We start from the raw sequence: 15,985 nt of genomic DNA on the forward strand, positions 1-15,985 counted from the left end.
AAAGATTTAAGTATTTAACCACATCTATACTTCTATACTTTTATACTACTATATAAATATAAATATAAAAATTATACCACCACGTTGAAAAGTTAACATTTTTTAGACATGTAAAATTACCATTTTATCGTTAATTAATTACTTACATAATCATTACATTATCTTCTAAAAGATATCATCTACTCTCTTAAATCAAATATCTTTATATTAAATACCTACACCACTTGACGCATTTGCGTCACCGTCACCATCACTGTCACTGTCATCGCCGTCGCATTGCGTGGGTACCTTGCTCGTCATCTCAAATGATTGTTTAGTAATTAGGGGAGTATAACAAAGAAAACAATAATTCCATTTTAACTGAAAATTATTGTTTATAATGTTTCGTAACAATTTAATTATGAAATTCATCATATTAATTGTTCTCTTGTTTTTATATTCAATACAAAGCATCCAAAATCTTCATATATCAGTTTTATCATGATTTATTGATCATATTTTATTCTATTTGTTACGTATATAAAAGAAGCCTCAAGTTTATTGTATTTGTCTATAAAACTACTACAAAGCATAGATTGTAGGAAGAGAGAGATACCTAGATAGAGAGAGGGGATAGGAAGGAGAGAGAGAGAGAGATGGAGATCGAGACGATAATGGTTGATGACGACAATAGAGAAGAGAAGAAGGAGCACCAACTCGTGGCCGAGGGAATCATACAATCAATGGGGAACGGTGGCGGTAACCACGACAAAGGTGGTGGTGGTGAGGTGTACTTGATGTGGGAAGATTTGACAGTTTTGCTTCCAAAGAGTAGTAGTAATAATGGCAACAAATTACAAACAAGAAAGATTTTGAATGGAGTGACAGGTTTTACTCAACCTTCAAGGATTATGGCTATTATGGGTCCTTCTGGCTCTGGAAAATCTACCCTTCTTGATTCCTTAGCAGGTATTACATAATGTTTTTTTTTAAAAAATTTCAATCATTAATAGTAATTTGATAGAACATATATATATATATAAGTTAAGTTTCTCATGCATGCTATAAACATAATTTCACATCTTCTTAGATAGATGTATAACTCTTTTTTTCATGCATATATTAAAGACTTAATAAAAAAGATAATTCAAATCTCTTCTTTAATCTAAAGTTTAATTTGTAAGGTAAATTTCCATAAGTACTTGAAATACAATAACCACCATCATGTGTAATTCTTATACTGAAGTATTCTAAAAGAGGGATTCTTAATCTAAACAAGAGATAATTTATAATTAATTGCATCAAATATTTTAGTATTTTACGCATTGTTTTAGTGTGAATACAATAGTTGGTTAGTTCAGCCATCAAAAATAACGTGATCAAAACAAAAGATGAAAGGTGAAATTTACATACTTCTTTAATCAACATAACTTAATTAACACAAATTTTGTTGATATTTAGCTAGTGTTAATTGCACAAATCATCCAAGTATTTTATGGTTATCATCCCTTCAAATTATTTTTAGTAGATTTCGTCATTCATTTACCTTTTTAATGAATTACATTCTTTTGAAGAATGTAAAATACTAAAAAAGTTTGTACAGCTTTTTTTTTTTTTCATTTTTTAAAAAGATGTAAAATGCTAAAATAATAAAAAAGAAAGACGAAATTCCCTATAAATAACTACAAGGATAATTTGTGCAATTAACTCATTCACCTATATCTTTTCCTTTGTATTCTTACAAATGTTGGGCCCCACTTAAAATCGACGCATGTTGCAAAAGGAGAAGGAAATGTAGTGACAACGTTAAAACTTAAAACAACGATAATATCGTCACTAAGATTATTTCGAGAAGACAAACCGCACGTATATAGCAACTGTAGTCACTAAATGGTGTTTTTTTTGTAGGGTTAATTTTCAATTTGTTAATGTAATTAGTTAATTAGTATTCTTTGAAATAGTTGTAACTAGTAATTCTATCTGGGAGAAAAACAAAACTCTAGCGACAAAATTTAAAAAACATTAAGCCGAAAAACAAAATTTGCGTGACAAAAGTTAAGAAAACAAAAGTTGTAGTCAAAAGTAAAAGAAAATGAAACTTTAGTGACAAAGCTTAGAAACCAAAACTTATGTGGTAAAAGCAAATAAAATGAAATTTTCAAAGCGAGACTTAAAAAAAAGTTATGTGAAAAAAATTACGAAAGTTAAGAAAGTTTCTATGGCGAAAGTTGAATAGGTAAAAGTTATGTGGTGAAAATAAGAAAGAAATAAACTTTTGATGGAAAAAACTTATAAACTAAAAGTTATTTGGCCAAAAAATAAATAAAGCAAAACTTTAGTGACAAAAGTTAAAAAAAATTAAACCTGAAAACAAACTCTGTTAAATACTCTTTTATAACTACCGTTAGTTATTAACAACCGTTAAGACCGTTAGTTAATTTGGGTGTGCAATTGCTAATTGTACCTTATGCATTAGGAGAAGTACTATTAGCTACAATACTCCCCCGACATTGAAATTTAGTAGTATATATAATATAATTAGGGAAGCAAGATAAAGTTTAATATGTGCCTTGATAATTAAGTTAATATGATAGTATATTTTGAACTCTCATTCATTAATATCTTGCAATTGCAACATACTATATACTTATTAAATCTATTTTTGTTCTTGTACTAAAAAAGTATTAATTATTCTATATTTCTATATAGAAGATATTAAATTTGCAATTTCAAATTGTTTGATAAATCAAGGATATCTAAAACAATACTCAATGTACATATAAAAAGTTCAACGGAAACAATATTTTTTTCTAACATATTTTGAATGTTTAACTTATAACATTACGTATATGATTTGGCTTGGAAGTTAAGTTGTTGTGCAAGTAAAACAATTTAATGAAACTTTTGTTCATTCACTCGATGTGATGCTCAATATATTGCATCTTTCATGGAAAGGATATAAGGAAGTCTTTCTAGCTAGCTTCAATGAAAAAAAAAATTACAAATATAAATTGATAGATAGTTAACTACTTGAGTCATCCGGACGTTGGCAACGTTTACTTTACATCATCGCAAATACATAAACTCCGATAACATTTTTATGATGACTTTCAGTAGGTCATATAAGAACATAACATATAACAAGGATATGGCAATGTAATAAACTAATAACCGTATTAAATACATTTAAAAGCAAAATTAATACTAGATATGTTGGATATTTTAGTGTAATTAGATTAACTTGTTGTGACCATTATTGTCATAATAATACATCATATATGCTTGGAGGTGCGGAGCGCACGCCTATTTAAATTTATTATGACCTTAGGGGCTTCGTCCCTAAGGTACGGGGTCCGGGAGCAACGCCCTTGGGAGCGGGGTCCAAGGGGCGGCAACCCCTGGCAGGGTCCAAAGGGTAGAGCCCCTGGCTGGGGTAGAGCTCCTGGCTAGGGTCGAGCTAACGGGCCTGATTAATAAAATCCCGTACAGAATTGTTATCAGATTACTGTTTGTTATTCATGAATTTCCCCAACAAAATATGTTAGTACCACTAATTATAATGACAATCTCACCAAATAACGGAGGCTGGAAAAGAAAATTAAAAAAAATGGCATTTGATGATGTAAAATAAGAGAGGCAAAAATATAATAATAAATAAATAAGACGAAGAAGAAACCTATGCATCAAACTCAGAAAGATTAAATTGTACAAATTCTTGTATTTAAATGGTGCTAAACACGTAAACATGTGCAAGGCCCATTGGGCCATATATTTATTCGGTACTACTGTGCGTTTAAATCAAATTATGCCACACAATTCCGTAAACGAAATATTCTTTGTATAAAATTATTATAGTCTCATGTTAGAAATTTTAAAATGTGATATACAAATTAACTAAATTACTCTTACTGGATTAACTAAATTAATGAAATTAGGATTAAATAACTACCGACTCTTAATATTAAATTCCATCATCAATTTTTTATATTATAAAACTAGATTTTGACCCGCGTTAACACACGGGGTTCATAAGGCTTTTTACTTAATAAAAATGATTTCGGAATATTGGATTGCAGGTTTCAAACTTAGCCAAGATTTGAGCTCACAAAGTACTTACATAATAAGTAGGTTTGACTTATTGTATGACCACGATATGATTATTAGCTTAAATTAACTATGTGAACTTATGAAGCCAAATTATAGATAGTTCATCAAGGTTTGACATATAACTTTGATTGAGGTGGTAGATTTACTCTAAACATTCAAACTTTTATAAATAAATATAAAGATAAAAAACATACACCATTTCATAAGCTCAACTGGAAGTTTTGAGATTTCTTAAATTAGAAAGTCCAATATTGTTCATGAAAAAACCCACACCTAGTCTTTCCATCAAAATATTTCTAAAAATTTCAGTGTCAAATATTTACAAACTAAAATGGGAGGTGTTCCAGTTAGAGCCAATATTTTGTATTCTTTATATACTCTACTTGTTACTATTTCAATAAGTATATTTTTTTTCCTAAAAAAAAATAAATGACTTGTTTTGAAGATGGAGAATTGATTTGACCTCCAAAAGTCAAATTACACCAAGTAGTCGAAAAGTTCACCTTGTATAGCTCCGCTTGTATAGCTTGCATATAGTTTATAGCTGATTAATTATATCCCAAGATAATTTGTCATGCTATTATAAGTACACCTTGTATAGCTCGCGAAGAAATCTTTGCTTTCAAATCCTAACATACATTAAGATTATGTAATATCCTCTAGAAAACCAAATCTCATCACAACATATGTTACTCAAAAAGACATTGAAATTTGAGGTTGATGACACCAAAAAAATGTGTATAAGCTAACAAATGATAAACAAAACAGTAAGAAATCAAAATTAACAAATTGAAAAATAAATAAATGATACAATATGAAGTTCAAATTAAAACAAACTTTCAAATTGAGTTTTTTAATATTGAAGTTAAATGATGATTTGCTAAATTGAAATGTAAAGTTAATGATTTGTTAAATATTCATGAAGAAATTTGATCAAAAGTCTGTGATTTGTTTAATCAATTTTTGTTTTGTTTTGTTTTTATTTAAGAAACATACTTATCATTGTTTGAATATCAATGACAAATTTTTAGAATTAACTGATGATGATATTTTATATTTTAATTAATCTGTCTATTACTATATTGTTATTTGTTATGATAAGCAAGAAGAATATAGAGTATTTCTTTGATGAGCGATTGGATTTTAGTGTTTGTGATGTAGGAGGCCTAAAAATAAATATAAATATTATAAAGGATGTAATTTATAAAGGGTGTAGTTGCAAATTAAAGAAATGAAAATAAGTTGAATTGAATCCAGAAAGTGACACGTAGATGATTGAAAAAAAGCCCTTATTCCTTTAATAGATAGGTAGATAGATAGATATCTCTATTATCACATTTAAATTTAAATACATTTACATTAATTACTTATACTATTTGACGCCACCATCACTGTTACCATTCGTCGTTGACATAGTTGTTGTATTGTGCGGGTACCGTGTTAATTAGTATCTGTCTATATCTATACTCCTTATAATTATCCACCCTTAGTTGAAGGTTTACAAGATTTGAGACATGCGATTTTACGTTTTTACCCTTGTTTAACCTTTTAGTCTTCCCTCTCCCAATAAATAATAAATACAAATACCCTTCATCAAAAGTAGACATTAAACATTAATGTTTGTCTTTTCTATACCCTAAAACACACGCAACACATGTGTCTCTCAACTCCACTCTCCATCCCTGGCAATTGTGGTGGTACAACATCTATTCATATGGATCTTCATCAAGCAAAAGTCGTAATTAACAAGATCAAAAGATTTCAAGATCAAGAGGAAGTCGTAATTAAAGATATTAAAAGATTTTAAGATTACAACAATCGAAACTCTGTCAATAATATCCGTCGCCACACGCGGGTACCATGTATTCTTATGAATTCTATATATCCTTATTGTATTTTTTATATTATTGTCGTTAACTAGTTGTGCCTATAGGTGCAGCTAAGTTAAAAATCGGGGAGTAATATGTATATTCATAGATTAAAAGGGTTAATTAGTACTTTTTTACTCTATTAAATATTGTGTAGAGCCAACAATCAAATGGAACTAGTCCACAAGAGCAAAATGTTGGTCAAACGATAGGAGAGAAAAATATGACCTTTTATTAAAATGTTATTGGCAAAAACATGTTAAAAATGGAGAAGTGCAAAGTACTATAATTTTCCACTAATGAAGTAGTGTTTACTATCCTACCAATGTATGTGTGGTATTAGGTTACAATTTCTAAACACTTTGAACTTCTATAGAGAAAACATAAAACATGAGTCATGTAGTCATGTTTACTTGAGCCTTAATGTTGACCCTGGATTTCTCCATATAAAAAAAACATAAATCTTTAGCAAGGAAGTTAATTAACATTGGTATGTGTGTATCAATTATTATTACTATATTGTAATACAGTATATAACAAATTAACAAGGGAAGGAGATTCCCTCAAATTAAAACAACTTGATAGGTCAAGTTAGAAGAATCATGACCCTTGGATTAAAATCAAAAGCCGAGATTTAATGATGATCATTGAAAGTAGTTTGCAACCATTACACTTACATTTTAATTTTAAAACTTATATTCAAGTTCTAAAATGAGTACCTTATAGATTAGTCTTCTACTACTCTTGTATGTATAGTTCACTCTTGAACTTAATCACTAGGTTCTTTTGTGCTAAAAATGAAAATTTAACATAATCATGATGTTTTAGTTCAACAATAGTTTTGTTATTGTTTACTAATTTTTGTTCAAATAATTCAAATGTAGGAAGGCTACCTGGAAATGTTATCATGACCGGGAATGTTCTTCTCAATGGCAAGAAAAGAACGCTCGACTATGGTGCTATTGTGAGTAATCGTATAATCACATCCATAAACTGATAAAAACAAGTCACAAGCATACTATAGACTTGATTGACATGAAAACAAACCACTTACACTTTGTATTCTACTTTTTTTCTTTTTGGTGCAAGTGTTGTACACTGATTAATATATATGATAAATGATAAGGAAAAATTGATATAATACAAAATAGGACAAACATTAAGTAGTTAATTCGTGACATAACTCATACACCACAAAAGGAAAAACGTATAATTACTATACCGAATTACAAACAAAATATTGCTAAGGCTAAAAGGAGTGATAATGTTGGGGTTGGGCTACTTGCACAGATGATATTATGTGACATTTGGGGTTGCCTTGGGTTGGGCTACTTGCACAGATGATGCTATGTGGCATTTGGGGTTGCCTTGTGTTGCTTGAGAAAAAAAGACGAAAGTGGAGTTATGAATGGTGGGTAGCCTTTTATGACATGTGACAATAAATTATTTATATCAATTATTAAAACACACTAGAAAACAAAATGGTGTGCTACCAAATGTAGACACATGGTGTAGTGTCTGATCAAAATTGTAAAATGCAAGCGACTTCTTATAACCACCCAAACCCACATCCTCAATGGGAGGGGTAGTGTGCTAGACGACCTACCGGCTAAATTCCCATGATTCACCTTCCAATCCGTCCCACTCCCTTTAGCCTAAGTATCTTAACCACGTAACAAAAGTTTCCATGTAGTAGCCTTCTTGGCGTCGGCCATTTTCTTGAACTTCTGCATACATAAGTTCCTGCAAAGTGATTCTGTTATTACCTAAATGAGTTGATCACTTGTTCTTAGTTTTGTTGGCATATGATCATATTATTATAAGTCGCATGTCCGAGAATAATTTAAGCCTACGGGGTCACACCAAATGACACGGTAACTCGATAATAACAATTGATATATTAAAGTAATATATTAATTAGTTTAATCACGAAATAATTAATTAAACATAATTAAATGATTAATTATATTTAATTGATTAAAAAGGAGGATTAAAATGTGAAAATTGGAAAGTAGACTTGGACCAAAGTCCATTAGGGGGGGACGGTTTCATCAAGGCTTTCCAAAGCCTTGATGGTTGCTTAGTTTCCAAGAATTGTAAACCTAATATTACCTTATAAATACAAGGGTTAATTCAAGGTTTTTCATTCATTCATACACATTAAAATCCTATTTTCTCTCCCTCTTCTCTTGTTCGGCCGAAACACCCTTTCTCAAAGGGTTTTCGGTTTCGACTTTTAGTTTAAGGGTTTTTAAACAAAGGGTTGTTTAGGTTCGTGATCGGGGTACTAACATACATTATTCGGGGTGTCTAGTGTGCGATCGTGGAGGGGTTTTGCTTTAAACCCTAAGTATTAATAATAATCTTATTATTATTATCTCAATTGGATTTTTGCATATAAGATACACGTCTCAATTCTCTCTTTGTTAATTAATGTGATTGCATATATGTTTCGATTTCTTCCGTTGCGCTTATTCGTGATCTTGTATGTTTTATGTGTTCATATTCTAACAAGTTTGTGGTTGAATTACCTTGACACTATCCTTATTTACTGGGGGTTATGGGGGTACCAAAAAGATACACATGCCTAAGGAGTTCCCATCAATTTACCCTTTTTTTAACGGTTTTTCTTTCCTGCCAAAAGAAGTATACCATTGCACCAGTATTTACATTTCCAAAAATTTTAAGAGAAAAATCGATTTTGTTTTGTGTTAATTCGTCTCAAATGTGAGTAAAATGAGAAATGACAAAATCTGGTGCTGATGACTGATCAAAAGTTAAGATTAAGAGAAAGAATTAGTGAAATTCATGTGTCAACACCAGACTCTTAGGCATGATTTTTAGACTCATTAGATTGGTCACATATATCATTACTCGAGTAAATTACATTAAGTTTTATTGTAACAAGAACACTAATAGACCTATCTTTATATGCCATGAACTGCTAGGCTTATGTGACCCAAGAGGATATACTAATGGGAACACTCACAGTGAAAGAAACTCTGACATATTCGGCCAAACTAAGGCTACCAGGAAGCCTAAACAAACTTCAGATGAATGAGATAGTTGATGCCACAATCATGGAGATGGGTCTTGAAGATTGTGCAAATAACTTCATTGGCAACTGGCATTGTAGAGGAATCAGTAGTGGTGAGAAAAAGAGACTAAGTATTGCACTTGAAATCCTCACTCGACCAACACTTTTGTTTCTTGATGAACCCACCAGTGGCCTGGACAGTGCATCCGCCTTCTTCGTTGTAATGACCCTCAGAAGCATGGTTCGAGAGGCTGGCCTAACCGTTGTCTCCTCAATCCATCAGCCAAGTAGTGAAGTCTTTGCGCTTTTTGATGACCTCATCTTGTTATCAGGTGGTGAAACTGTCTTCTTTGGTGAAGCCAAAATGGCCTTAAAGGTACAACCATAAATACAATACACCAAAAAATGCTTTTTATCATTGTATTTTTGTGGATTATCTTATCAATACATTATGACTACTTCTAGTTCTTTTTTGATGCTGGAATACCATGTCCGAGTAGAAGAAACCCTTCAGATCACTTTCTTCGTTGCATAAATTCAGACTTCGACAAGGTCAATGCTACTTTGCAGGGTTCTCAAAGGTGTCGGGTACCAGATTTTGCTTTCTTTACATAAGTAGCATTACAACAAGCCTCTACTACGTATCATGCATACAAGTCTGAGTTTATTTGGTACAATACAGGACGGGGAAAACATATCCATTACTCATGCATTGACATCAGAGATCAAAAAAATGCTCGTTAATAAGTATAACTGCTCAGAGTATGCGACAGCTGCAAGAAAAAGAATTCAAGAACTCTCCTCAACCGTAAGTTTGACAACTTTTGCGTTCATGAATATATTAGGAAAAACAACTCTAGACGATTATGTTTTGCTAATTTCTATGTAGAATGGAAGTAGTAGTTTGAGAATGATTCTACTCAAACTTGGTGTCTGTCTGTTTGGTATATTCACACACAATAACCAAATACAATGGTCTGAAAACTTAAACACTCGTGTTCTTCATCAAAATTTCATACTTAGGGATGATCAAGTAAGTAGCATCTGCTCAAAAGATAAAATATGTAACTACTTTGGAATATGATTTATAGGATGGGCTTACGATTGAAACGCAAAGTGGGAGTCAAGCAAGTTGGTGGAAGCAACTTACAATATTGACAAAAAGATCTCTCATTAACATGTCGAGAGATATAGGGTACTACTGGTTGAGGATAGTGGTCTATCTTGTTGTTTCACTGTGTGTTGGTACTGTGTTTTTCAACGTGGGCACGAACTTCCACGCATCATATGCGCGTGGAGCTTGTGGAGGATTTATCTCTGGATTTATGATATTTCTGTCCATTGGAGGCTTCCCTTCTTTCATCGAAGAAATGAAGGTATCAACTATCAAGTACCTTTTACAAACGTGTTCTACAAACATGACAAATTGGACGGGTTAGGAAACGGGTCAAAATCATATAACACTGGAATGTGCCAGGTTCGGTTGAAGCAAATTGATGTGTTCACATTAGTAATATTTATATAACATAATTACATAAGTTTGATAAGTATGATTACAAAAATCATGTAATTTCACAAGACTTAAAAAATAGATATAGGTAGTGCTATGTATCTGAAATTCAGTGTTGACCTATTCTACCCATTTGACCCATTAGAGATAAAGCACAACCGGAGGGCTCATTTATAAGTAAATTAAAATTGGACTTGAAAACTCAACTACTCAGTGAAAGATTAACGATGTTAATGCATCGAAGAGTTATGCAACGGTCAATTGTCCATGTAACCCAAAACCCGAATCTAAGTTATTCTTGCTTGGCTCCATAAACAGATATTCACTAGAGAGAGGCTAAATGGACATTATGGAGTAGGAGTGTTTATGATCTCAAACTTCATCTCTTCTTTCCCATTCTTGACAATGATGTCATTTGTTACTGCAATAGTAACATATAACATGGTGAAATTCCAACCGGGTTTCTCCCACATTACATACGCCTTCCTTGATCTGTTGTTCTCCATGGCTGTCGTAGAGAGCCTCATGATGGTTGTTGCTTCACTTGTTCCTAACTTCATGATGGGAATCATTGTCGGATCAGGTTTCATTGTAAGATTCGACTGTAACTTTGCTTAATGCGTTAAAGACACATACGCTTGACATTTTTTTTCTGCAGGGTGTAATGATGATGACTGCAGGTTTCTTCCGTCTCTTCCCTGATCTTCCAAAGCTGTTTTGGAGGTATCCAGTCTCTTACATCAATTCCTTGTCGTGGGCACTACAGGTAACCCTCGAGAATGCTCAAACATACTTATTACTTGCACACACTATATAGCATTTACGCCTTATACATATTGCCAAGTGAATCACATTGTGTCATTCAAAATTGTGTTTGGAGTTATAAAAGTGCAAGTTTCTGCGCTCAAGAGCGTCAAGATTATTTTTTACTCCCAACTTTTTAACTTTAGATTAAGAAATTTGTCTGCAACAACTAAATCTCTACATTTTGGGTACAGATTTTCCTTTGCACTTATAAGTCAGAAATTCTAATTTATATTCCTAAACTTTTAGTAACGCAACATCTATATATGTTAACTGGTGTGAATAACCTCAGAAATTAGTACAATGTCTCTAGTCGTGTAAAGTATTGCACACAAATATATATTCATTTTGTTTTCTAATAGGGAGCATACAAGAATGACATGGTTGGTCTGGAATTTGATGCTCCATATGACGGAGAAACAAAACTTTCTGGTGAATTCATTTTAACGACTATGCTTGGTGTTTCACTTGAACACTCGAAATGGTGGGACTTAGCTATTGTTGTAGCCATTCTCATCTTGTACAGATTGCTATTCTTTGTTATACTCAAGTTCAAAGAAAGAGCCACGCCCGTGTTTTGGAAACTGTATGCCAAGAGAACCCTGCAACATCTCAACAAGAGACCTTCTTTCAGGAAAACATCTTTTTCTCCACAGAGACACCAACCAATGAGTTCACTATCTTCTCAAGAGGGTCTTAATTCTCCACCGTATTGACATTAATTATTTAGTTTACAAAATACGTATTCACAAAACTTATAGCAGACGAATGTATGTGATCTGCATAAACTTCTTGTGTTTACCCAACTTTTAATATTTATCAATTATCAAGACTATTGATCGTGTATACAAATATCCACTAGATTAAGCATAAATGAGAAGACCATTGGACAAAAGAAATTAACAAAGGAGCTCGAGTTATGGCATATGAGCTCGAAGTAAGAAGGCAGGCATGAGATAGAAAATAACCTACACAAATTTGAAGATCCCAGCTCGAGATCTAAAGATACATACGCTCGAGATCGAATATATATTTACTTTGGATATAAATCGAGTACCCGGAGTATATACACATATATATTTAGTTTCAAATTAAAGGGCTCGACTTACATATATTAGAAAGGCTCGAGATGTACCAAATAAAGAAGATGCTCGAGATTGTGGAGCTCGAGATGTATCAAAGAAAGAAGAGGCTCGAGATGTGACATGCCCGAGATGTGATGATGTTGCTCGAGTAACACCACCTCTTGCTCGAGATCCAATATAAGTAGGAAGGAATGGAGGGGATATATCTAACCTAATGGGCCAGTATCATGGGCTTGCTCGAGATACAGTGGCTCGAGGTACATATAAAGATAGAAATATGCCCGGGAAGTAGCTCCTTTACACAGATGTGTATTGCTCGAGAAGAGTACATGTTAACATATTTATATGGCCAAAATTATGATCATGTATTACTAGAATTGTGCTGCTCCAAATACATGTCTATATATCTATTTATACTATTGATGCAGCTAATTATCTCGAGCATGTTCGATACAAAATAAATTGTGGTATAACTATTTTGTACAGAAATTGTACATGTGACATATAAACATAAATATTCATATAAATAATCTTTACGACAGAAGGAAACTGAAAACATTAGAATCTTCAAAAGTACTTGTCTACTTTCCAAATATACTTCTATAAAAGCTTAATTCATTGTTGTCGATAGATACATTCAGTCAACATTCAATTCACATTCTTTTACAATCAGTCAAGACTCAATATAGCAATTAAATTCGATATCATATTTATTACCAATCATTCCACCTTAAACTCGCCAAGAGTTTGTTAGGTTTGCACTGATTTATCAGGAGAGTAATGATTGTGTAATAAAGTCACTGAGCCCAATTAATTTAGGTTCAAACATTGGCGCCATCCGTGGGACCGGTTTGTTGAACGGATCTAATCACAATTTATTTTCTCCTTTTCTTGGTCTTGCATGGCCAGGGACGAAACTCCACTCTCAAAAATAACCTCATCTGGGTCTATGGAGACTGAAGCAAGTGGTGGTGAAAAATCTCAAAAAGATACCACCGTTACTCCTCCACCTCTAGTAACTATGCAAAGTACTAGTAGTGAGCATACCCAGGGAGAAAAAAGAATTTCCAATAAAAATTTATTGGATGTTAGATCAAGACTTCAATATTTGTCTGAAGACTTAGTTAATACGAGACCCTCCCTAAATTCGGGTACCATAGGGTCAATGTTCTCAGTAGGAGGAACATCATCCTCATCAACCACTTCATTGGCAAGCATAGGTGACCCCATCACCCAGGGATTGTTAAAAGAAAAGGGTCATGAGACTCAAAATATCATTCCAATGATTTCCCCACTTACTACACCCTTGCCTATCACATCTTCTGATCAAGTAATCCCAGTCGAACAACCTGCCCCTAACTCATCCGGGACCATTACTGTCCAAGAAAGCCACTTGGTTGAATTGCTAAAGCTCATAGGGGAACCCTCTCAACCACCTCCCGCTATAACGCATCCCAGCCAAGATTGGTTAGCACAACTCACCAATATACTCAAACCAACTCCACCTCCACCTCCACCTCCTCCACCAATCTCTCAGGGGGCGGTGGAGTCGTTAATGTCTTTAATGGTGGAACAACTCAAAAAGCAACAACCTCGTCCAGAACCAACACCACCACCGAACCCTGCAAGGGAATTATTGAAAATGTTAAAAGTATTATCCGGTGAAGAGGCAGGGGGACAAGCACGAACCGTGAGTATTCCAAGATCAACCGTCAAATCAAGATTCTGTGATTGGATCGCAGAATATCCATTCCCAGATGGCCAAAAAGTTCCTCCAGTTGTAGGGACTTATGACGGCACTAGGGATCCAGAAGACCATTTGGCATTATATGACCAAGCGATACTCACAGAAAAATGGGTAGACCCATTTTCTTGTCACTTATTCCCTGGAACATTAATGATTTTCAAGATTTGAAAGAAAAATTTGTTGCTCATTTCTTTCAACAAAAGAAACATCAACGTAATCGCTTAGAAGCCCATTTAATAAGACAAAGGGAGAATGAGCCACTTAGAGAATTCATCTTAAGATTCACTCAAGAATGCCAAAGGATACCCGGTCTACCAGAGAGTCAACAAATCTCTGGCTTTACTCTTGCTTTGCATCCGGGTGGTCTCCAAGAAAAGTTGACTACAAAAGTCCCCAAGACTTTTAAAGAAGCCATCGATAGAGCCTATGATTATCTCCGTTCCAGAGAAACCTCCACGTTAGTAAGGGGGATGATTAGAAAAGATAAGTCATGGGCAGGACCCTCTGGAGGAAAAAGGCCTCGTTTTGATATTAGGCGAGATGGTCGTAGAGAGGATTACAGAAGAGATATAAGAAAAGATGACCGTCCAGATGACAGAAGAGACAAGAGGCCCATGCAATATGGCAAAAGTGTCCATCTTGTGGACTTAACAAAATCTCCAAAAGAGATTCTGAAAACTGAGAGGGTGGGCTCAACTTTCAAGCCCCTTCCTCCTCTCAGATCTGCAAAGAAAAATATGAATAAGTATTGTGACTTTCACGAGGACCATGGTCATGATACTAATGATTGCAGAGAGCTCCAAGCAGAAATCAAAAGGGCCTTAGAAGAAGGAAAGTTAGAGCACCTTGTCCCTGGAACCAAATAGGGAAGAAAAACTCCTACAAAGAAGACTTTCTCATGGCAGAAAACATCGGTTAAAAAAGAAAACAATGAGGATCCGGGTCCAGCAGAAGGACATGTTTGTATGGTACACCAGAGGAGAGATCCAGGAAAGCGCAAAGCAAATGCATTAGAAGGTTGGGCAGTGGTGCCAATCTCCTTCCCACCTGTTGAAACGGTATCCTCAGTCCCTGTCATCATACAAGCTCGCCTCGCAAATTTCCAGGTTGGAAAAATATATTTAGATAATGGGAGCTCTACAGATATTATCTATGAACATTGCTTTAATAAACTCCCCCAAAGAGTTAGAGACCTCAAGCGCCCGCCTTTGTCGCCCCTAGTGGGTTTCAATGGTGAATCTAGTTGGCCCATTGGAGAAGTAAGTATGGAGGTAATGATGGGTGAGTACCCACTCCATAGAATTGAAGTGGTGGACTTCACAATTGTTAGGGCACCTTCACCATACAATGTGTTGCTTGGCAGACCATCCATGCAAAAATTCGGAGCTGTAACATCAACCATCCACGGGATGGTTAAGTTCCCCACCCCAGTGGGGGTAGCCACCATAAAGGGACGCATGGTATGGCCAAGAGAGTGCAAGCAGGTCAATAAGGAGAGTCCAAAAGAAGTAAGGCACGACTTGTCAATTGAAGTGGCAAGTGAAGGTCCAGAGCAGACGGTAATCATAAATAAAAGGTTCCCAGAACAACCAGTTATCATTGGATCACAACTCCCCAAAGAAACAAAATGCAAGTTGATCAATCTCTTGAAAGAAAGTTTAGATGTTTTTGCATGGAAAACGGCAGATATGACGGGTGTTCCAAGAAAGTTTGCAGAGCATGCCCTGAACGCTAATCCAAACATAATCCCTATAAGGCAGAAGAAAAGAGGCATGGCCCATGACATAAGCAAATCTGCTTGTGAGCAAGTAGACAAGATGGTGGAAGCAGGCATATGCAGAGAGGTTA

The 15,985-nt window shown here is 34.3% G+C and overlaps 1 protein-coding gene across 2 annotated transcripts; it reads left to right on the plus strand.

Annotated features, from left to right (window-relative positions):
* The first annotated feature begins 749 nt into the window (after window positions 1-749).
* On the plus strand, window positions 750-12,021 carry LOC122585441 (ABC transporter G family member 12-like). 2 transcript variants are annotated; one of them, XM_043757573.1, is made up of 9 exons: window positions 750-948; window positions 6,839-6,918; window positions 8,903-9,367; window positions 9,457-9,591; window positions 9,623-9,799; window positions 10,083-10,367; window positions 10,820-11,092; window positions 11,160-11,267; window positions 11,668-12,021. In XM_043757573.1, the coding sequence occupies exons 1-9, from the start codon at window positions 777-779 to the stop codon at window positions 12,019-12,021; spliced, it is 2,049 nt and encodes a 682-aa protein (XP_043613508.1). In that variant the 5' UTR covers window positions 750-776. The 2 variants fall into 2 exon arrangements, with proteins under 2 accessions (XP_043613508.1, XP_043613509.1); XM_043757574.1 differs by having other exon boundaries at window positions 9,457-9,579; window positions 9,674-9,799.
* Window positions 12,022-15,985: the final 3,964 nt, after the last annotated feature.

Source organism: Erigeron canadensis, chromosome 1 (assembly GCF_010389155.1).
Source record: "Erigeron canadensis isolate Cc75 chromosome 1, C_canadensis_v1, whole genome shotgun sequence".
NCBI classification, from domain to species: Eukaryota; Viridiplantae; Streptophyta; class Magnoliopsida; order Asterales; family Asteraceae; genus Erigeron; species Erigeron canadensis.